This window comes from Podarcis liolepis (assembly GCF_965112155.1).
Source record: "Podarcis liolepis genome assembly, chromosome: 3".
NCBI lineage: Eukaryota > Metazoa > Chordata > Lepidosauria > Squamata > Lacertidae > Podarcis > Podarcis liolepis.
In genome coordinates this window covers 75,297,967-75,321,455 of record NC_139557.1, presented here as the reverse complement: position 1 = coordinate 75,321,455, position 23,489 = coordinate 75,297,967, and the positions used below count along the sequence as shown (strand labels likewise).

The window sequence follows — 23,489 nt, the reverse complement described above, 5'->3', positions numbered from 1 at the left end:
CTCCCAGTCTACTGTAATTGCGCAACCTGAATTTGATTGAATTCCACCCAAACACAGCTTCCATCTGGAAGCACCCCCAGTTAGCTTTGTATATTTGGGAATAGGCATGGGGGAATCTAGTATTTTAAGACAGTGGGGGGAGGGGAGGGAGAAAAACTGCTTCATAAAGTCTGAGAAATGCTTGATTAGCACTTTGTTAGAAAATGAGATCATCTCGATTAAGTGAATATTAGCAAATCATCTAAGTCAGGTTGACACATTTTATTTATTTCTATTTCAGCTTTCCTCTAAATTGCCCACGGTGGTGAACAGAGTCCTTCACCCCCTCCCCATTTTATTCATCAAAGGACCTTGTAAGGTAGCTTAAGTTGAGAGAATATTGTAGAACATAAATTTCTGGCAGGGGAAAGTAAAAAATGTTTGAGAGAGAAACGTGACTTGATTTCTTCCAGCACAAGAAAACAAAAGAAATTGAACATTGTGGTATTCCATTTTAAATCTGCAGGGGGTTGGGAAACATCTCCGTGAGGAAGGTCTTTAGAACGTGAAGAAGAATTTGTCACCATTTGGCCAGGAACAGATGCAAAGGTGAAAAACTACACTGTTATTTAAGTTATGCAACATTGCCACCTTGTGCTTATTCCTGTTAATTGCAGCTGTACCTTAACAGGCAAGATATATGACAAAGCAGGATTTACAAGGCTATCTGTCAACATGCTGTAGAAGAGTGAACCTTTCCTTTGGTCCACAGGAATTAAACTAATATTGAATTTTAAAAATACAAAATCAAAATTTTAATATACTAATCAAAGAGTGGGAAAAGCAAAGAGGGACAGCATATGTCGTGTTTGCCTTCTGATGGTACTTCGTTTCTCTCAACTCGCCCACTCCAAAGGCAAGAGAAAAAACAAAATCAAGCGAGTTTATTAAGAGAATTTAAAAATGTGTCTTACACTCCTCTGAGTTGGCAGAATACATTCAAGTTATTATATAATACATTGCAGAACAAATGAACAGTACCTTGTGAAAAAAGAGGAGTCAGGCTGATTCCCAGTTCTGGCTCGGTTAACATGTTCTTGGTCCACAAAATGTGATTATTCATCCTAATGGGGAAAAGGACACCTCCTGCAGACTGTTGCTGATTGTTAACTTTGGGCAATGTGAACTCAGGACAGGTGTAGAAGCTGGTCAGACATGTCCATTAAACTTAAAGCTGTAAAGGTCTAATGAGGCATACATTCATTAGGAATTAGCCAACTGCACAAGCAACTGCTGCTTCCCTAAGAAAGTTCTGATTTTTAGCAAAGCGTTCTGCGTAAGCTCTGTCGCTTCTTCCCATTTATTTTTTTCCGGGCTTGTGTAAGTCACCAGATTCTCAGTGTACTTCAAGATCACCTTTAGAAACCTGTGTGGAAGAGGAAATACAATTGTGACACCAAAAAGGAAAGCCTTTTTCAAAAATGATTAGACGTTAAAATATATTGTCAAACAGATGCTTTCCCTGGAAAAGCCATCATTGCATCGCTTTGCAGTTGCAGAAAGACATTTCTGGACCACACTGCCCCCTTCCAGTGGCTGCAATTTGTAAAGGCAGGGAGGAAACACCCAGTCATGTTAAATGCAGTCACGCATTTAAAGAAACATCTTTATTCCAGGGCCTTTTGGAAGCCCGAACAACAACTAAGAGGTGTAGTACTGAGATACTGGTGGTACCACCTTCTTCCTGCACCAGAATGCTGAGAGGTGTAGTGAAGAGTGCTGCCAGCTCATTCCTCATATTGCATCTGATTAAAGAATGTCAAGGATTACAAATCACTAGGTGGAAACAGTCAGATAATAATCAGTGGTTGAAAGGAGCTTTGTGTATTACTTGACTAAAGCTAGAATGTACTCACTTTAGGTAATGTTGATATCCAGGAGCATTCTGTTCACCAGCAGTATGGACATGGATTAGTTCCAGCGTAATCAAGATTAAAATTAGTTGCAAGACTGGAGATAGAAATTTAATACTAGAAGAAGAAGAAAATATTTGAAAACAAAAGCCTTAGGAACAATCTAGCCAATGAGAAAACATATTGCTATACTGTTCTTCTTGATGTTATTAATTCATTGCCCCATGAGGAGTCTCCAAGCAGCTTACAAATTTTAAGAGCCTAAAGTAAAAAATGCAATAAAAACCATAAAAGACTCTATAAAGCAGTGACAAACATATAAGTTATACTTTTTATGTGGTGCTGGAAGGATGTTAATGTCGAATAGGTTAAATGGATTAAGTGAAGGTTATGTGAGTCTGCAACACCTAGATCAAGACACTTGGCCAGGAGCATAGCGGTCAAGTGTCCCTTATTTAAAGGGACAGTACCTTATTCCAGCGTCATGTCCAGCTGCTGTCCCTTATTGATAGATGTCCCTTAAATGTCCCTTAAATGATGTCCCTTAAATTTCAAAGGAAGCAGCTCCTCTCCCTCCCTCTCTGCTGGCCAGGAAGGAGGGAGGCTCCAACTGTGTTGCTTGGCTGTGTTGCTCACCCAATAAGAAGTCTAAGAATGACTGGGGGGTGGAGCTTGCATGCCTTGTGTGTGGCTAGTTAATGCAAGCTGAGGGGTTTTTTGAATGCTGGACGCCATTTTGTTGCACGTGCTGCTGCAAACTTTGCAGTGCAAAGCCAGGCCGGGGAGCCATCTTAAGTTGAGGTTGCATAGGCCTTGTGGTGCATGTGATTCAGATTCTATTCAGTTGAACCTCTGGTTACAAAGTTGGTTGGACAGTGTTCTCAAAGCTACCAGCATGAGTTTGACCACACTGCAGGAGGACAGGAAGACTGGAGTGCCTGGAACAAGTTAGGCTGCAGGTCCCTTATTTTGGCTGCTGGTCCCTTATTTTCAAGGCTGCTGGTCCCTTATTTTCAAATCTGTAAGTTGACAGCTATGGCCAGGAAAGATTTTCTGCTGTTCACTAACTGACTCTCTTTCTCTCCCCTCAGATCTCTGCCTCCTTGTATCCCTTTAGCTACTTTCACTAAATTTGCCCCCTTATCCTGAACATTTGTGCCTGCCTGTCTGCCCTGGAGATACTTTCAGCATCAGTCAGAAACACAGAGCAATACTTGCAGAACACAAGCTTCATTTATTAGCTTATCTCTGTGTTATATATATTGTGTAAGAATCTAGACTACATCAGCTGCATTTAGGCTCCATCAAAATCAATGGGACAGGATAGTCATGACTCAAGTCCCACTTTCATTTTCATTGGGATTAAGCAAGTCTGGATGTAGTCTTTGTGATATACATATATATGCACATGTGTATATGAATACAGATCCAGAATATTATGCGCACTCATTCTGTCTATTTCTCGCTCTCTCGTAATACTTGAGATCTGTTTAACAAATTGTTTATTTTGAAAACATTTTCAATTACATGTTCACTCCCATTCCTTCAAAAGTAAAGAAAAAAAAACCCACCTCCTTCTCATTCGCAGATAGTTGTGCCTCTGGCGTGATCTCAGTGATTTGTTTGTCCACTGCTTGTACCTGGTTTCACAAGTGGAAATGACTTGACATGACACTTGGTGGCACTGGTTGCTTATCTGACGAAGCACCACGACAATCTCCAGGACAGATCGTGGGCAGAAGAGGACATGAACATGCTTGCTGCAGAGATCAGCCAATAACCTAAATCACAAAATATATCATTTCTTCAGTGCTCTTTTAGCTGCCGTAACACAGAACTAATGTTCAGCCTGATTGCCATAAATGCAAGCTAATTCTAGTGCAAACTACATCCATGGGCTATAAAAAGAGGCAAACCGATTGTTTCTTCCAAATTACAGAAATTTGAATAAATAATCACATTGGCCTCTTTTATAATGGGTACTGTTTGCCGTTGATGGCAGCTAATTCCACCTGCATGATCTATTCCATCTATATAATCAGATAGAATGTTGGGGCTTGAAGGGCATGCTAAACTGTGGCTAATCTAAAGGGACATGGGAGCTTCCAATCCCCTCCTTGTGGCTATGCTGTGGAGAAGGAGAAGGAAGGGGGAGCATGCAAGCTCAGGGATGCTGGGCTTATTCTTGTAATGCTAAACTGCGGTTTACTGTCATATATGAATGTAGCCAAACCATAGTTTACAATCTTTGTTTGGAGGGATCATTAAAGCCAGTTTGCTGGTCCAGTTGCTATGGCAAACTCTGACACACCAAGAAGAGTTCTTGTAAGCTCTGCATCTGAGGCATGTGAAGGAAAGGATGAAGCATGTGCTTGAAGGACTGGAGAACAGAGCATCTGAACATGGGCACTATGGCTCAAACTTATCTCATGAGGCAGTCCCTATATTTAATAGAAATGGAACTCCAGAGCTGACAAAAAGCATCACCAAAAAGTTAAGTCATAGGACTACAGTGTGCTTTCAGATTTGACAAAAAGCAGTGAAAGTGTTACAGAACTTACTTCTCAGTTATAACCTCCTCCACAGGATCACCTAGAAGTCTGATACTGTGAGACAAGTAGGGTTGTAGTTGAGATAAAATATCGGTAGTCGCAAACGTACAAGGAACGTCATCAGTATCTTTTCCTGACCTTAAAAACAAAAGAAAACCAAGGTATTAATGACCACTCTCAGAATCTTATTTGAGAGCACTTCAAATATGTATTTCTTAGAACAAAAAAAGCTATCGAATAATTAGTAATTCTATTTTTGCGTGACCTCAAATCAACCAATATATTCTTGGGTGTGTTATCCTTGGTTATCTCCCAAATTCTAAGATGATGAAATCCTAGACTGTGATGCTGACTGAGGTGGTAGCCTAGTTTCTTTGGTTTTTTTTTAAAAAAGGTTACACAGTCTTGCTGCTTTAACTCACTCAACATTTCCCTACCATGGTCACAGACGGGGGTCTCTTTCAGCATGACAGGTTGGGAGCCCCAAAGTTTCTAAATGTTTGGATGCATTGTCTGTTGATACGATCACTTGCTTTCACAGTGACCTGCCATGAGCCCTCAAGATAAGATGGGACAGACAACCCAAACACATACAGTGGTGCCCCGCAAGACGAATGCCTCGCAAGACGGAAAACTCGCTAGACAAAAGAGTTTTCCGTTTTGGAGGTGCTTCGCAAAATGAATCTCCTATGGGCTTGCTTCGCAAGACGACAATGTCTTGCGAGTTCCTGCTGGTTTTTTTTCCTCCCCCCCTTTTTCTAAGCCGCTAAGCCGCTTACCAGCTGATCCGATCAGCAGATAAGCCGCTAAAAGCTGCTAAAAGCCGCTAATAGCACTAATCCGATAATCCTTCAATGGGCTTGCTTCGCAAGACGAAAAAACCGCTAGACGAAGAGAATCACAGAACGGATTCTTTTCGTCTTGCGAGGCACCACTGTACATATATGCAAACTAACCAAATGTCTTGCTTATCAGTTACCTCCACATTTTAATTCTTGTACAGCAGTCTAGAATTATGCAAATAGGAAGAAGGGTTTGCAAGAAAGCGTAGATTGAGAAATTTCTCATCTGACACCCCAACATACCCCTCTAACCACAAAAAGGAGCAGGAGAAACAGGCATTACCCTCCAATTTCTTGAACTTGCTCTTCAGGCATTATAGGAAGAACAGACCATGAATGAATGCTTTTGATGCACTTCAGTACCTAGAAAGTGAAAAAGAGATCTATAAACAATTCCCCTCCCTTCCGACAGAAGTAGATGAAATTTGCAGGCCTATTAGCCCAAAGGCTACAGTTTTCATTGCTCCCCCCCCCCCATATCCCACATCTCCACAAAAGGTCCCCTGATCTTCAGGACTGGCTTTTTAGGTAATATTGAGGCATACAGTATGAAGAGATCAGAAAGCCTCATTCTGAGAGCTTTGGTTCTTAGGATTCAGCCCAACGCTTTTATTTGCCCTTGACTTTTTAGCAGACCTTCCTAGCCTGAAGTCACATGTGCTATGAATCCATTCCTGATTAAACTTCTCTGACAGCCTATAACTTTCAACTGGGCTCTTTTGGTGTTGTCAAACAGTGATTTAGCACACAAACATCTTCTGTATGCACATGTTTGAGTCTCCTACTAACTTTGACAGGACGGTTGAAAGTGCATCTTCCCCCCCAAAATCTGGAACTGTACTTTACCCCTCACAGAGCTCCAGTCCCCAGGACTGGGGGAAGCAATGTGCTTTAATTGCATGGTGTGGATGTGACCAATGGCTATTTTTCAGTCTATTTAAAAGCTCAAGAGAGATAAACTCACTACTGAACGACAAAGATGATGATAAAGGCAATGTACCTGCTTCTTAAGTTGGGCTATTGGATGAAATTGGGAACAATAGCAATCTGCACAGCTCATAAGTGGTTTTAGGAATGCGTGTTCCTGGTTTGAAAATAAATTAAAATTCATAGTTAAAATGTAAATATATTTGGATTATTTTCTGTAGATAGTACTGCAATCAATTCCACTGAGGCTAACTGTACTTAACAATGTTAAGGTATTGGATGAAGTTGGATCCAGACTTGTGCTCACTGGAGTTCTGCTTTTGCTGGAGGAAATGAGGGGTGAGAAGTGATCTTTGTTGATTCCTCCTTTCCCCTGTAGACCCCTGTACCCCTGAAAAGCATGGAAGGCGGTGTCAAGAATCAATGAAACTGCTCCTCTTCCTCCAGTGGGAAGCCTTTGCTGGATTCTAGTTCTCTCCATGGATACAGGAACCTTTCCTGTCAGAGGGAGCAAGTCTGGATCCAACCTAGGATGCTTTATATACAAAAATATATAAGAAAATAAAGGTATCAACTACTATGCACTGCCCTGGATTCTGATGAAACCTACACATGCGGATGAGTGGTTTGCAACGCGAGATTCCTCCTTCCTGTGACCAACCATGTTTGGAACAAAAATGGACCTAATGCATCTGTGACTGGATCTCCCTTGTTTGCTTTGGAAATAACTTTTCAAGTAGGTATGAGTGGGTTCAGACTTTGGTCAGACCGAGGCTGTTGGGAATAGTTAACCCTTCCCCCCCATTTCTCCCAATCTAAATCATCCTTTGTTATTGCTGCAGAAGGGCTAATAGTTGGGGGGGGGCAGCATGAGTGAAAAGGGTTAAAGATCCCATATCCCAGGCCCATTTTGATCGTAGATCTGTTTCAGTATTTACAGATCCAGTAATATAAGCCAGAATGAATGGATGAAGAGCAAGCTGAAAAACCCTGCATGCTAAAGAATAAAACAAATAAAAACCATTTGACAGAAATATTAGGACAGCAGAACAGGGATAGCTCCTATCTTTCCAATGTTAAGATAGCTTACATAATGTAAGATATCTACAGTATGGTCTTCCTCAATTTGCTGCCCTCCAGATGTTTTGGACTACAGTTCCCATCAGGCCACTGGTCTGGAATGGTAGCAGCTGTAGTCCAAAATATGTGGATAGCACCAGGTTCGGGAAGGTTGGTCTACACTACAACTGTAGCTCATTGGCCACAATCCAAAGAGGCCCATGCATGTATCCAAGGCATTTCTTTAGGGAAGGCTAGAGAGCCAGTGTGGTGTAGTGGTTAAGAGCGGTAGTCACGTAATCTGGGAAACCGGGTTCGCGTCTCCGCTCCTCCACATGCAGCTGCTGGGTGACCTTGGGCCAGTCACACTTCTGTGAAGTCTCTCAGCCCCACTCACCTCACAGAGTGTTTGTTGTGGGGGAGGAAGGGAAAGGAGAATGTTAGCCGCTTTGAGACTCCTGAAGGGGAGTGAAAGGCGGGATATCAAATCCAAACTCTTCTTCTTCTTCTTCTCAACCTTGGCCCTCCATATGTTTTTGGCCTACAACTCCCATGATCCCTAGCTAGCGGGACCAGTGGTCAGGGATGATGGGAATTGTAGTCTCAGAACATCTGGAGGGCCAAGGTTGAGGAAGCCTGCTTTAGGGACACAGAGGGATTGCCGAGTTTCTCTTCTGGAAGTAGCTCCTCATACAAAATCAGATTCTACTCAGGAGGGTCTCCAGAGCTTCCAAAATAACTTTTTAGGGAATGTGACAGGCTAGTTGTAAAAAGTGGAACCGTGCATGGCACTGCGGATCCTGCTCACTCTGCCCATAAAAGAAAGGCCTGTAAGTCATATGATAGAAGGATAAGATAGTCTTCAAATCCAGATCTTTCTGGATTTTGGGTATAAGGAAGCATAGGTTTAACATAAACAGGTCTTGCTGCACCAAAATAGGCCCCTACCTTGACTGCAGCTATGTCACCTTTGGAAAATCTCCACAGGAGGGTAATGGAAAATGCAAGAATCGAATTGGCTATTTCTCTCGGGAACACATTCAAGCTGCTCTCTCCATGGCTCAGATGATCTCTAACACGTGGGCCTTCTTGGTGGTTCAAGAAATCCCAAAGAAATTCCTACAAAAAACAAGACAAGTAGTGTGAAATGTAAAATGAAAAGAAAAAGCCCTTCTATGCAGGCAAGGTGCCTTTGATATGTAGAAAAGCATTTCCAGATCCAATCCACAGAGGGTGGAAATAAAGCCAGAGCAAACATTTGTTTGCTTCCCTTCTACAAGAGCAAAATCCTACTGGAAGTTAAGTTTCTGATATAGATGATTATGAAAATCTGCTCAAAAATGAGCATTTTGAGAACTCATTATTTCTCATTGTTCAGTTGGTTAGAGCTGCCAGGGACACTTCTAACTGGCACATGCCAACTTGTTTGCAGATCTCCAAATGGAGAATAGTCTCTTATACAACATTAATCCCTTTCACTATTAGGATGCAACATACAAAATCCCTGTTGAATAGTTTCAAAACCAGCAAAGGTGACAACCCTGTCTGTATTGCTGACGTCATTATCCCCATTTAACGTTTTTTCCCATACTAAAGCATTCTAATGATCTTTTAATTCTATCCATGCTGCAAATATTCAGCACTGAACTGCTTGCTTCATAGAGAATGTAAGTTTAAGTACTTGAGTCCTACAGTATTTAAAGAGTTACTTATACCTTAGCGCTGCATGACTTAACATAATAATGAATTAATGTTATAAAAATTAACATTGTGCTCAGCCGTGTTGGAAGACTGAGTTGCCTAATTACAAAATACCCACAAGTGCAGTCCTGTGCAATGTCAACTCAGAAGTAAGCTCTACTGGCACTTATTACTCAATAATTGAGGCCTAGAAGGCTATGGGCTTTTCATTTTAAATTCAATAGGCCAAAATCCATCATCTTACCATTGCTGATTCACCAAGAACTAAAGGAAGCTGATTGGCTTCTTCATTATGTAACTGTTTTGCTAGCATCTAGATATAAAAAATAGATACAAATGTCAAATAACCCAAAGCACTGAAGACTGCCAGACTATTTTATTAATATAATAATAATAATAATAATACAGTGGTACCCCGCAAGACGAATGCCTCGCTAAACGAAAAACCCGCAAGACGAAAGGGTTTTCCGACTTTTAGAGGCTTCGCAAGACGAATTTCCCTATGGGCTTGCTTCGCAAGACGAAAGCCCATAGGGAAATCTCCTGGGACAGCGGGGAAGCGCAGCGCACCTTCTCCTCTGTTCCCAGACCTGTCCTGAAGGCTTGTGGTGGGAGGTCCGGGAACAGAGGAGAAGGCGGCAGCGCTTCTCCTCTGTTCCCGGGGCTTGCGGTGGGAGGAGGGTTTTTCCTCCCCACCGCCAACATTCAGAACAGCATTCTGAATGTTGGCGGTGGGGAGGAAAGCCCTCCTCCCACCGCAAGCCTTCAGGACAGGTCCGGGAACAGAGGGGAAGGCACGCAGCGCTTCTCCTCTGTTCCCAGACCTGTTTTGAAGACTTGCGGTGGGAGGAAGGTTTTCCTCCCCACCGCCAACATTCAGAAGGCTGTTCTGAAGGCTGGCGGTGGGAAGAAAAGCCCTTCTCCCCCGCCAGCCTTCAGAAGAGTTCCCGGAGGGCTGCCTAGGCTGCGGATAGCAGCATGCTGCCCCGCGCAAGGGGCGCTCTTAAGCAGAGCGCCCCTCGCGCGGGGCAGACATTCGCAGCTTGGGGAGCCCTGCAGGACTTCCCCGCAGGGCTCTCCAAGCTGCGGATAGCAGCCTGCTGCCCCGCACGAGGGGCGCTCTTTAGCAGAGCGCCCCTCGCGCGGGGCAGACATTCGCAGCTTGGGGAGCCCTGCAGGACTTCCCCGCAGGGCTCTCCAAGCTGCGGATAGCAGCCTGCTGCCCCGCACGAGGGGCGATCTTAAGCAGAGCGCCCCTCGCGCGGGGCAGACATTCACAGCTTGGGGAGCCCTGCAGGAGTTCCCCGCAGGGCTCTCCAAGCTGCGGATAGCAGCCTGCTGCCCCGCACGAGGGGCGCTCTTTAGCAGAGCGCCCCTCGTGCGGGGCAGACATTCGCAGCTTGGGGAGCCCTGCAGGACTTCCCCGCAGGGCTCTGCAAGCTGCGGATAGCAGCCTGCTGCCCCTCGCTTAACCCTCTGCTAAAGAGCGCCCCTCGTGCGGGGCAGCAGGCTGCTATCCGCAGCTTGGAGAGCCCTGCGGGGAAGTCCTGCAGGGCTCCCCAAGCTGCGAATGTCTGCCCCGCGCTAGGGGCGCTCTGCTAAAGAGCGCCCCTCGTGCGGGGCAGCAGGCTGCTATCCGCAGCTTGGAGAGCCCTGCGGGGAAGTCCTGCAGGGCTCCCCAAGCTGCAGGTGTCTGCCCCGCGCGAGGGGCGCTCTGCTTAAGAGCGCCCCTCGTGCGGGGCAGCAGGCTGCTATCCGCAGCTTGGAGAGCCCTGCGGGGAAGTCCTGCAGGGCTCCCCAAGCTGCGAATGTCTGCCCCGCGCGAGGGGCGCTCTTTTCGTGCGGGGCAGCAGGCTGCTATCCACAGCTTGCAGAGCCCTGCGGGGAAGTCCTGCAGGGCTCCCCAAGCTGCAGGTGTCTGCCCCGCACAAGGAGCACTCTGCTTAAGAGCGCCCCTCGTGTGGGGCAGCAGGCTGCTATCCGCAGCTTGGAGAGCCCTGCGGGGAAGTCCTGCAGGGCACCCCAAGCTGCAGATGTCTGCCTCGCACCGGGCAGCATCTGCAGCCTAGGCAGCCCTCCGGGAACTCTTCTGAAGGCTGGCGGCGGGAGAAGGGCTTTTCTTCCCACCGCCAGCCTTCAGAAGGCTGTTCTGAAGGCTGGCGGTGGGGAGAAAAGTCCTTCTTCCCCCGCCAGCCTTCAGAAGAGGTCTGGGGACAGACTGTCCCTGGACCTGGTCTGAAGGCGGTCTCCATAGGAACGCATTAATTGATTTTCAATGCATTCCTATGGGAAACCGTGCTTCGCAAGACGAAAAACTCGCAAGAAGAAAAAACTTGCGGAACGAATTAATTTCGTCTTGCGAGGCACCACTGTAATAATAATAATAATAATAATAATAATAATAATAATTTATTATTTGTACCCCGCTCATCTGGCTGGGTTTCCCCAGCCACTCTGGGCGGCTTCCATAAAAACCAAAAAAACACTAAAATATCATACATTAAAAACTTCACTGAACAGGGCTGCCTTAAGATGTCTTCTGAATGTCAGGTAGTTGTTTATCGTTTTGATATCTGATGGGAGGGCGTTCCACAGGGCGGGCGCCACTACCAAAAAGGCCCTCTGCCTGGTTCCCTGTAGCTTTGCTTCTCGCAATGAGGGAACCGCCAGAAGGCCCTCGGCGCTGGACCTCAGCATCCGGGCAGAACGATGGGGGTGGAGACGCTCCTTCAGGTATACTGGGCCGAGGCCGTTTAGGGCTTTAAAGGTCAACACCAGCACTTTGAATTGTGCTCGGAAACGTATAAATCTTTACAACTAAGACATATTTATGAGGCATCCTGCATTTAAAAAAAATAATCTTTTTTTATAATTAAGGTTTTCTAAAAAACCTTACTACTTCAACCAACCAACTATAGTATCATGTTTAAAGGTAAAAGGTAAAGGACCCCTGGACAGTTAAGTTCAGTCAAAGGTGACTATGGGGTTGCAGTGCTCATCTTGCTTTCAGGCCAAGGGAGCCAGCGTTTGTCCAGACAGCTTTCTGGGTCATGTGGCCAGCAGGACTAAACTGCTTTTGGCACACAGAGGACCATGACAGGTGTCAGAGCGCATGGAAACGCTGTTTACCTTCCTGCCACAGCAGTACCTATTCATCTACTTTTACTGGCATGCTTTCGAACTGCTAGGTTGGCAGGAGCTGGGACAGAGCAACAGGAGCTCACCCCATTGCAGGGATTCGAACCACCAACCTTCTGATTGGCAAGCCCAAGAGGCTCAGTGGTTTAGACCACAGTGCCACCCGCATCCCTAGTATCATGTCATGTACTCCAATGAACCACATGGTCAACTTACCTCATCGAAAGTGGTATAAAGAGAAGATGACTAGAAAAGAGATATAAAAATGTCACTACTGTTTAATTTCTGGAGGGAAAATACAGGTTGATTAAAATTAAGTCATACTCTGGCTACATTCACACAATAATTTAAAGTGCTATGATACCACTTTAAACAGTTGTAGCTTCGCCCAAAGAATTCTGGGAGCTGTAGTTTGTTAAGGGTGATGAGAGTTGCTGGGAGACCCCAATTCCCCTCCAAGACAATTTCCACAAGACTCTAAATAATGAACAAATCAAAATAAAATTGCTCACTATCCCAGCGCTCAGCTAATTTTTACCCACTATTAAGGGGAAACTGTGGTTCAAACTAAGCAGAATCCGTGCACTGAGGAAGGGAATAGGCAGGGTGTGTGATCTCATCCTCCATTCCTGGCTGCCAAACTACGGTTTATCAAGCTGGGAACTGTACATTCAAACTGGACCATTATGTAGTACCAGTTAATAACATATTCTAGGTAAATGTGACTAGGGTTTTTTTTTTAGACGTGACCAACAAGGGGGGAGGGGGGGAAACTACCTCAGCCGTCATTGTAAACAATTAAAATTATTAGTCGGACTGGAATGACACTTGTAGTTTAACATTGGACTATGGTTTTAATGGAGATTTAATAGAATTGAATTAATAGAGAAGATGCAGGAAGAAAAAAGTTAACATAAGGACCCACAAAGGTGAAGAGGGAAGTCCTTGGGAATTTATGGAATTCTCTTTTTGTTTTGGTTGTGTGACAATTGTTTGTAAATTTTAAAATCTCAAAATTAAATTGTTTTTTTAAAAAAAGAAAAGAAAAAGAAAGAATTACCTCAGCCGTCATTAGTCTGCTAGGACATTTATTAACCTTTGTGAAAAGCAACCTAAGTCCACTCTCCAGCTGAGGTAGTAACAGTATAACACAGTCTGCATACCTGAAAGAAATATTACAGCGAGATTGATTTCCACTACACATTTCTCTTCTTTCATGAAAAACTGAAACATATGAACCTAACGAGCCTCATTCAGGCTGGATATTGTTGTCTCAGATATTTGAAATAAAGGCACAAGGAGCAGAAGCAGTATGCAATCACAGGGATGGGGAGTGAGTGAATGAACGGCAGTGTTTACTCATTTCTACAGCTATTTTATGAGGGGTTCCCAGTCTTTGGGGAGCACATTTTCCCATAGCAAACGTTTAGTGAGGCCACCCTTGAGACTTCCTCTTGACAAAATTCCAAATGTGTTCATCAGCCCCCCCCCCCCCAAGACTGGGAACCCCTGCTATAGCCTTTGGTTTCAGAGAAGCCTAGAAGCCTGGGCACTGCCGGATTTACGTATAAACTAAACAAGCTATAACTTAGGGCCCCACTCTCTTGCCCCCCCCCCAATTAAAGGGAAAAACCACTGGATGTACATTTCCAAAATATAAAAAACAAATAAAATAAAAACTACATACAGCAAAAGTATTTTGTGTTGTGTAGGCTCCTATGATGTAAGTAATGGGCCCCGCCTGCTAGCCTGCTCCCTAAAATATCACTGGTTTGCTCATTTCTATATATAGGGTGCCTACTTTCTGCATGGACTGGTTGCAGGGCAACATGTGCAAATGGCTTTAGATACCTATTAGGTCCATAAATTACCATATAGCATACATTCAACACAAAAAACAGTGACAATTTGTTGTTGATAAAGGACAGCTGGACATATAAAGGGCTCCATTACCAACAGTAACTTAGGGCCTCATCAAACCTAAATCCAGCTCTGAGCCTGGGGCATCCAAGTGGCTGCTTGAGGAATTGGGGAAACTCTTTGTGCTCTGTCCATGGGCACTCTGGACTTAAATATCAAGGGAGCATTTTTACATCAAAGTACCGTATTTTTTGCTCCATAACACTTACTTTTTTCCTCCTAAAAAGTAAGGGGAAATGTCTGTGCGTGTTATGGAGGGAATGTCTATGGGTGGCATGCCTGCAGATTTCCCTCCTCTAAAAACTATGTGCGTGTTATGGTCGGGTGCGTGTTATAGAGCGAAAAATACGGTATTTCAAATAAAACCTTGATGGTGCAGAACCCTGTGTGACCTTTTTGTGGGAAGCAAGAGCTGCTTTCAGGATAGCACTGAAGCTCAGTGCTACAGCATTTGCTTCGCAGGTAGGAGGTTCGAGACTGTCCTCTGACATCTCTAGGTAGTGCTGAGAAGGGCTCTCCATCGGAAACCCTTGAGAGCTGCTTCAGGGTAGCGTAGACATTAGAGAGATAGAAGGCCCAATGCTCCAACTCAGTAGTGGGCAGATTCCTATGTTCCCATAGTAGGGTAGTCATAGCTCTTACATATCACATTTGATTGCTTGGGCTACTTGAATGTGGCAACCGATGACAAACAGGCAAGCCTGCAAATTGAACAGATGATGCCCAGGATCCTAATATAAATAAATCCAGGGCTTTTTTTCTTAAAAAAATATAAATGTTTAGGGGTACTCTCATTTTCCTACTCATATTGAAATACGGCCCCTCAGATTCACAAAATGTTTAGGGGTATGCATACCCCTGCGTGGCCCCCCCCCCCGAAAAAAGCCCTGAATAAATCTATGCTTTAACTGGTTTTATATATATTTCAAAAAAGAAGTCTAGGAAAAAATGCTACACTTCTTACCTGCATTGTCTAAATGACGATAGTGCAGTAATCCAAAAAGGCAACATGGTTCTTAATACAATATTTGATTTGATTACTAATTCATCAGCCAAGGACAACAATTCATGATTAAGATCTACAAGCAACAGAAAAGAACTTGGTGTATAAAACTTTGTCACCTTGGATGGGAGTAACAAGATATGTTAAATTTGACCTTGGATGAAGAGGAAGTTTGCTGAAGTAAATTTAAGACTGAAAAAAGAAGCAATGGAGACAAACCATTTCTTCCTAGACTCCAACCACCAGAGGAAGATCTGTAGCCTAACAGCTCTTCAGTTAACTATGTAGAAACCTTTCAAAGTTAAATGGTGAGCTCTAATATTGCTGCTCAGTGAGGTACATAGCAAAGAAACGAGAAGTGGCACCTTACCGCTGCATTAATGATGCATATATATTAGTGAAAATAACCTACAAAAAAAGCCTATTAATGGAGTCTGCCTATACAAATGTATATACTAGGAGGAAAGTGCACTGAAATGCTGCTGATTGTTTTTTTTTTTTAATCTTTGCAAACTGAAACAGAAATGGAGAACTGAACTTAAGAATGGAATAATGAAAAATTGAGAGGAACTGAAATAGACAGATTCATCCATCTGTGGGCTTGGATGGTTCCCAAGCTTAAATGGTCACTAGATCTTAAAAGCGCATGCTAGAACAGCATGATTTTTAAATGTCTGAGGTTTTCTTAAATCTGGACAGGACTGTGTCGGGCACACACTGGCATTTTCCTTACAACAGATTTCTTAACACCCAGTACACAACTTGCACCCATAAACCTGGTTTTTCACAAAGACTGAAGTCTCTGGATCTGGGCAAAATTCTTATGAGAAACAGAAAATGTTCAAGAAGAATAATACATCCGAGTAAACCTTTAGAAATGGTGAGCTGCCACAAACATGCTCACCTGGAAAAACATGCAGCTCTTTCAAGTTGCTGAAAGATACGTAAGGTCGATGAACTAAAGTAGAATGAGTTTGCTGGAGGTAAGTCTTTAGCAGTTGTCCCAATCCTGCCGTTAAACAAAGCAGCATAGAGGAATATCTAGGCAAATTATGATATACAATAAAATTAGAAACCTCCAGAACAGGCTTTGGCAACCTGGTGCCCCCTCCAGATGTTGATGGACTACAACTTCCCTTAGCCCCAGCCAGCACACAGGTTGGCAAAGGCTGAACACACTGTTAAAACATCTCCCAAGCAATAGTGTTTGGGAAACTTAAACAGCAAGGCTGCAATCCTGCTCTCAGTTCAGGTGCTTTGTATCTTCAATGGGATATGAGCAGGACAGCGGACTCATCCAGCATTCTTCCAGTGGTGCAACTGTGTTCCTGCTATGACCAGTAAGAAAGAGACAACTCACCCCACAAAAATCCCACCCACAAATAAATAACTTGCAGCCTTACTTCACAGGAATTTCCTGGGGTGATGCAAATCCATGCCACAGAATATTACGAAGATTGAGACCATCCGGAGATCCAACGAACACTCTGAGAACATCCATCTAATTTTAACAAAATATAGGAAACGGATTCAAACTTTGACATAACATGAGTGTCATGGATTGGAGGAGAGGGGCTGCTCCGGACATACAAACAGGTCCAGATTTTTAAGGACCTTGGACAGGCTATTGCTGGTGTGCATGCCGCCCCCATAGAGCTGAATGAGACAAATAGATGCTGTCACTTTGGCCTCCAAGTGGTGGCACTACTGAAGCCTCCAACTTGCATTTGTTCCCACCTGAGCACAAAGGCATGGGGCAACCACCAGTCTCCCTCTCACCTAAGGACTTAGGGCTGTAATGAGCCGGATTCTGGCCCATCATAGCATTGCTGCCGCTGCGTAACCATTGCTACTTGCTCAGTGGTGCTGTGACAAGCTGGGCTTGCAACTCATTGCAGTTGGGCCACTCCACTGTTGAAGTGGAGGCCAGTGGGTGGGGGGAAATGGCAAGGCATCAGCCCTGGCAGGCCCTAGCAAATGTCAGGTGCTGATGTTGGGTTTCAGCACACCCACAGCTCCTGCCCTCTAAAACCTCTTCACTGGGCACCAAGTAGTAGAAGAGAAGAGCTTCACAGGCTGCTAGAAAAATACCAGTCAAAAGGTCTGGACCTCTCTGCATTCCATAGTAATTTAAGCAGCAATGACACTGAGAGTCTTAAATGGACAAAAATTAAAAGCTTGTGAATAAAAATAAACACCACATGCAAGACACTCACCACTGGTTGCCCAAAGACTGTGGCAAGTTCCTGAGACACAAGCAAATCTCGTAGGAGAAAAGGACAGTCTTTGCCAATTAATAAGAACACCTGGAAATCAAAACAAGAGAACACATTTTGCCTTCTCAAAACATGCAAAAACAATTTACTTGTTTAAAGCATTGTGCAAAACATTTCTCTCTTTTTCGTTTAAAATAATAATCTCAAGTTAAGGCAACTCTGGAAAACAATCAGTCCCTGGCATCTCCAGGCAGGGCTGAGAATATCCCGGGTCTAAAATCCTGGAGAGCCATTGCCAGTCAACACAGACAATACTGAACTAGATGGACCAAGGGCCTGACTTGGTCAGAGAAAGGACAAAGGGAACCTATGTAAACCTTGATTTTATCTGTCAGGAAAGAAGATGTGAATCCTACCCAAGCATCTCTAGCACCAGTCCAAGATTACTGAACATCAATGGATTAAGAACGTACGACTGATGTTCTTGACAAAGAGACAAGTAATGGAAAAGCGGGGAGGGGACATGTAATGCAATCCTAAGCAGATTTACTAGTCCCACCGAAACTGGTGGAACTTATTCATTAGTAAAAATGCAACTCTGATGCTCGGTGGCTTTGCCCAGTCCACAAGTAGTGTGGAGCAGGACTGGGTAAGGAGTAATAATACATCATCATACATAAAGACAAGGGTCCATTAAACAGTACTTGGCTGAGGATTTTCCACAGACGTGCTACTTAGTTACCCAGTAGAATCGTTAAAAACTAAATCTACAAACCAGGGATCCCAGGTTTTAGTTTTCCATGTCTTGCTGACAGTCAATCAAAACAAAATTCTTGATGAAGTATGCAGGGATTTTCCATAAGCAACCAAAAGTCTATCTTTTCTGAACACTCTTTCACACACATGCCCAGACCTTGACTACCGGTGAATGAGTTTAACAATATGGCACAAAATAAAAACATCCCATCAATCTGAGAGTATGACATAAAATTAGCAATAGTAACTTTTGCTTATAGGGCACTATGAAGAAAAAGGACTGAACCGAAACTTAGGAATGTTTCTGAACAAAAAAACCAGCTATTAGCACAGGAAAATAGAAAGAAAAGCAAGATGATTTTAATCTCTTAAAACGTATGAGAAGGGCTCCTCTGAGTTACTTTTTAATAATCAGAATAGTCCAGCATCCTATTCTCAAAGTGACCAACCATGCACTGTGTGAAGATGTGGGTTCAGATAGGTAGCCGTGTTGGTCTGACGCAGTCGAAATAAAAAATTAAAAAATAGTCCAGTAGCACCTTAGAGACCAACTAAGTTAGTTCTGGGTATAAACTTTTGTGTGCATGCATAGTATTTGAAGAAGTGTGCGTGCATACGAAAGCTTATACCCAGATCTAACTTAGTTGGTTTCTAAGGTGCTACTGGACTATTGCATGAAGATGTGTTATCTTTTGCCCGTTCTGAATATCCCAACATTGGATGTCTACAAGTTCTAATGCTGTAAGTCCCCAAAGCTGAAACCTTTCCTCATAGGGGAGTTGCTCCACCCCCTTGATCATTTTGGCTGCCCTTTCCAGAACCATTCATGGAGGCTCTGCACACAGGCAAGTGAAGGGTGTGGGGAGGAAGGGAAATGAGAGGCTAGACATCTTCCCTCCACCCCATAGGTTCACAGTTGCTCCTCCTCATCATGACAGCCAATGTCCCAGGCCCCACTAGCTCCTGCTCCTGGAAGACACAGTGCAATTGGCATGCACCACTGGCAGACACATGGCTGCTCATTCAAGATGGTAGGGTCCCCTGCTCACATAGGCAATAAGTGACATCCTTGGTTCTTTCTACATACACTTCTACAGGTCTGCTTTGCATGTCCCTTTAAGCCACAGTTACACTAAACTATGGTTTAAAATGTGAATGTGCACAAAACCGCAGCTTCTTACTGTGCTGCTAGCAGCTAAGGTTTGTTCTTGGCTTATCGCTCATGGTTTGCCTGGGCAGAAGCAAAGCATGAGCCCCGGTTAAGATGTAAAGCTGAGCCAAACCATTACTAAGCTGCCAGCAGAATGGCAGGAGCAAAGGAGGAGCAAAGCACCTGCAATTTCAGCAGTGTGTACCAGCAGGTTACATGTTCACATTTAAACCAGTTTAGTTCAACTGTGGTTTGGTGACATGCAAACAAGGTCACAGTAAACATCTGTAAGCAAGCATCTCACAACACTTAAATACGGAAACCAGCTGGAAATTATATCCAACCTGCAACCTTAAAATTATCAGAAAAAGAAGGGAGACAATGTTTCTTTGAGTGCAAAAAGACCTCATTAACCTAAAGCTTGGCAGAGCCGAAGATTTTAGCACTTACATCACCCAAGGCTCGTTCCAAACATGCCGTAAGCTTCATTAAGTTCAGTGCAATGGCTGTAGCATGTGGACTCTTTATAGCGTCAAACGTTTCAAGAAATACCTGCCATTTGGGAGAAAGGAAAACCAAGGGTAGTCATGTGGCACAACACGTTTAAAGTGAGAGAACAGAACAGCTATATAAACTTACAAATGCAGTTTAGGTTAAGAACAAAAATTCACAAGCATTTCTTTATTACCATTTCAAGTATTACAAAAGGAAAGTGTCTTCCCACTCTATAAAGAATAAATTATTTGTATCCTAGTTGAATCTACCCTTTGGAGTTCCCACGCCTTGAAAACTCCAACAGGAGTTTTTGGCACCTACTGAAGACCTTCCTCTTTTAAGGACCTTTTGAGACAAGATCTTTCCCAGTCTGCATTTGTATTGGAATGTTTTTAAGATGTTATTTACTGCTCTTTGAGAAGGAGGGCAAGATCTAAATTAAATAAATTATCTGTATGTGGAGAGCTACTAAGTTCCACTACAGCAGGCTTCCTCAACCTTGGCCGGAGAGATGTTTTGAGACTACAGTTCCCATCATCCCTGACCACTGGGTCCTGCTAGCTAGGGAATATGGGAATTGTAGGCCAAAAACATCTGGAGGGCCAAGGTTGAGGAAGTCTGCACCACAGCAACACCACAAAAGAGAGTCCAAAAATGCAGGCAGCTGTGTTGGTCCATGCACATACACACAAAAGGGACAGAAAGACAGAGGTAAGGGTCTCTATCTAGCTCTCTGGACTCTTATGTCATACCTCTGAGCAGTTTGTCCACTGGAACCAGATCACAAACTGGTCTTCAAATTGCTCCCTGGTAAGGGATTGTAGATGTAAGTGAAGAGATTCACACAAAGGTCCTAAAGAGCTCACACTTTTTACATAATCCACAGTTTGATCTAAAAAACAAAAAAGCAGTGCCTAGTCAAGGAGTGCATCAATAAACTCATGTACTTATGAAGTATAAACATCTAAAAGAAAAGTTTTCCCCTGAATAATTAGTCTCTTCCTTTAAATTCCTGGGAGTTTACCTTAGTGAAGATCTCACTTGGAAAAACAATATAACTCAGGTGGTTAGGAAGGCCCAACAGAGACTCTATTTTCTCAGGGTCTTGCGAAAGAACAATGTTAAACAACAATTGATTACCTCCTTCTACCGGTCCACAACAGAAACTGTTCTCTCATATTGTATCACAGTGTGGTACGTTGGCTTGACAGCCACAGACAGAAAGTCTTTACAGAGGTTGGTGAACACAGCACATGATATCATGGGCTGTCCCCTGAGCCCGCTAGATGACATCACAAGGGAATCATTGCCTTAGGAGAGTGAGAAAAATTCTCAGGGACGATTCACACCCCGGCCAGCACCTCTTTAATCTTCTACCCTCAGGCAGGAGATATAGAAGTATAATCAGTCGTACCAACAGGCTAAAAAACAGTTTCTATCTGTGGGCTGTTAGGCTGCTGAACGGAAAATAATATAGTGCAACTGACTTTTGGGGTTGGTGTGTTGTGCGACAAGCACACAGAGTGCAATGAGATTGAGTGTTGGGGGGAGGCTCGGTTAATTTCATTGTACACAGGTTATACATTGACAATAAAGGTATTACTATTATTATTATTATCTTTCTAAAGCAGTGTCTGTGTAAAAGGAGGACATATTTGTTTGCTATGGTTATATTAACCCTTAATTCCATTAAATTAGCCCAAAATAATTGCCTGAAAACATGTAGACAAGCTCTAGGACCTGCAGTGCAATCCTCTGCATGTGTTTAATTCACTGTGTCTAATGGGGCCTACATCACAAAGCTGTACTTAGGAATTGCAACCTTAGCTTTGAGAGCCAGTGTGGTGTAGTGGTTAAGAGCGGTAGTCACGTAATCTGGGAAACCGGGTTCGCGTCTCCGCTCCTCCACATGCAGCTGCTGGGTGACCTTGGGCCAGTCACACTTCTGTGAAGTCTCTCAGCCCCACTCACCTCACAGAGTGTTTGTTGTGGGGAAGGAAGGGAAAGGAGAATGTTAGCCGCTTTGAGACTCCTGAAGGGGAGTGAAAGGCGGGATATCAAATCCAAACTCTTCTTCTTCTTCCTAGCTAACCAATCCACACACCATTTTAACACATACCTGGTTCTCCATACTGTATGTGTTCTGTGATTGTTCTCCAGTGTATCTCGCCTTTGTCGGACACAATGCTACTAATAGAAAGGTTTGCTTTTATCTCAAATCCAGCTTCACAAACCATATAGTGCACTGTAGGGGAAAGACAAGTGGAGACTGGATCAACTAGCAGCATCTGAAATGAGAAGTGAAAAATAATGAAAATAGTATAAAACAGCACAACTACAGTAGTACTCTCTTAAATAGACCCACAACAGGCACAGCTACAAAACACCATAGAACATCAGTATTGTAAATATATGTTTTTAAAATGTGGCATATGGCCAAAATTGCTGCCTTCGGGGTGGCTAATCTGTGGTCCTCCTGAAGTTGTTGGATCCCAACTCCCATCAGCCCCAGCCAGCATGGCAAGTAGTCAAAGATGAGAGTTGTAGTCCAGCAATATATGATGGGCCAAAGGTTGGCTATCCTACTTTATACCACATTTATGTACTGTCAAACCTCAGCTCCTGAACGCCTCCGTTTTGGAGCGTTTCGGCTCCTGAACGCCAAAAACCCAGAAGTGTTCCCGTTTTCGAACATTTTTCGGAAGCCAAATGTCCAACATGGCTTCTGCTTGAGTGCAGGAAGCTCCTGCAGCCAATCGGAAGCCGCGCCTCGGTTCTCGAACATTTCGGAAACCGAAATGGACTTCTGGAATGGATTACGTTTGACAACTGAGGTTTGACTGTACCAACTGTGTATTCGTATGACCACCTTAGAGCACAGTGGAGTTGTCATTCTCTCTGGTTTGTTTGACAGCTCTTCCCACCGGCTGTTCCAATTCATTTCTGTCTGTGTACGCAGCAGCGGGTGTTGATGGAGCCGAGATCTCTTTACCCTATGCAATTGTTCACAACTTGACAAGAGACTTGTATTAGGAACAGCTTAAGAACTGCAGTCAGTCAGTCGGTGTGAAGCTGGTTTGAGAAACAACACATCAAACAGTAGCATTTTATAACGAAGTACAGTGGTACTTCGTGTTAAGTACTTAATTCGTTCTGGAGGTCTGTACTTAACCTGAAACTGTTCTTAACCTAAAGCACCACTTTAGCTAACGGGGCCTCCTGCTGCCACCGCGCCTCCAGAGCCCGATTTCTGTTCTCATCCTGAAGCAAAGTTCTTAACCTGAAGCACTATTTCTGGGTTAGCGGAGTCTGTAACCTGAAGCGTATGTAACCTGAAGCGTATGTAACCCGAGGTACCACTGTAAAAGAAGCAGATGCATTTTGCATAACGTGAGCATGGATTAAAAGTCCAGCCCTGGAAATGCGGTGAGCCGCATTTGTAACCCTGGCTTACATCAGCCCTGCAGTGCAGTCCAGTATTATGACCCCTACTTTACAGGAGTCTGTGCTTGGTGCATGTGTGCACAACCACCTACTATGCTACTATCTCCACACATGTCAGAAGAAAGCAACTCTGCAGGCAGAGGCAGCTATATACGCCCTCGCCCCTCAGGTGGAGCGCTACAGGTTGCAGCAAGGGGGACGCGAGTTAAATATCCGCCCTCCCGCCCTTGCGCTCTCTTCCCGGACGGAGGGTACGACTCTTCACTTTCTAGCTCTACACACTTACCTCCATTCCTTCGAGCTTCTCTCAGTTCCCGGTCGCGTCTGTCGCGGTTGGTGACGTCACCGAGGAAGGGAAACCCTTCGAGCAACGCTCGTCCTATCAGGCGGTTTG

The 23,489-nt window shown here is 44.0% G+C and overlaps 1 protein-coding gene across 4 annotated transcripts; it reads right to left on the bottom strand.

The window, feature by feature from the left end:
- Positions 1–902: 902 nt before the first annotated feature.
- Positions 903–23,474, bottom strand: ERMARD (ER membrane associated RNA degradation). 4 transcript variants are annotated; one of them, XM_083496464.1, is made up of 18 exons: positions 23,382–23,474; positions 21,771–21,939; positions 20,404–20,543; positions 19,607–19,708; positions 17,251–17,340; positions 16,438–16,535; positions 15,939–16,075; positions 14,996–15,110; positions 13,172–13,274; positions 12,328–12,357; positions 9,218–9,286; positions 8,221–8,391; positions 6,287–6,370; positions 5,570–5,649; positions 4,454–4,582; positions 3,464–3,673; positions 1,896–2,009; positions 903–1,405 (listed from the first exon to the last, which is right to left on the bottom strand). In XM_083496464.1, exons 1-18 carry the CDS (start codon positions 23,385–23,387, stop codon positions 1,243–1,245), a joined length of 2,010 nt encoding a protein of 669 aa, XP_083352590.1. In that variant the 5' UTR covers positions 23,388–23,474; the 3' UTR covers positions 903–1,242. The 4 variants fall into 4 exon arrangements, with proteins under 4 accessions (XP_083352590.1, XP_083352591.1, XP_083352592.1 ...); XM_083496465.1 differs by lacking the exon at positions 23,382–23,474 and adding an exon at positions 23,207–23,324; XM_083496466.1 differs by lacking the exon at positions 1,896–2,009.
- Between the last annotated feature and the right edge of the window lie 15 nt (positions 23,475–23,489).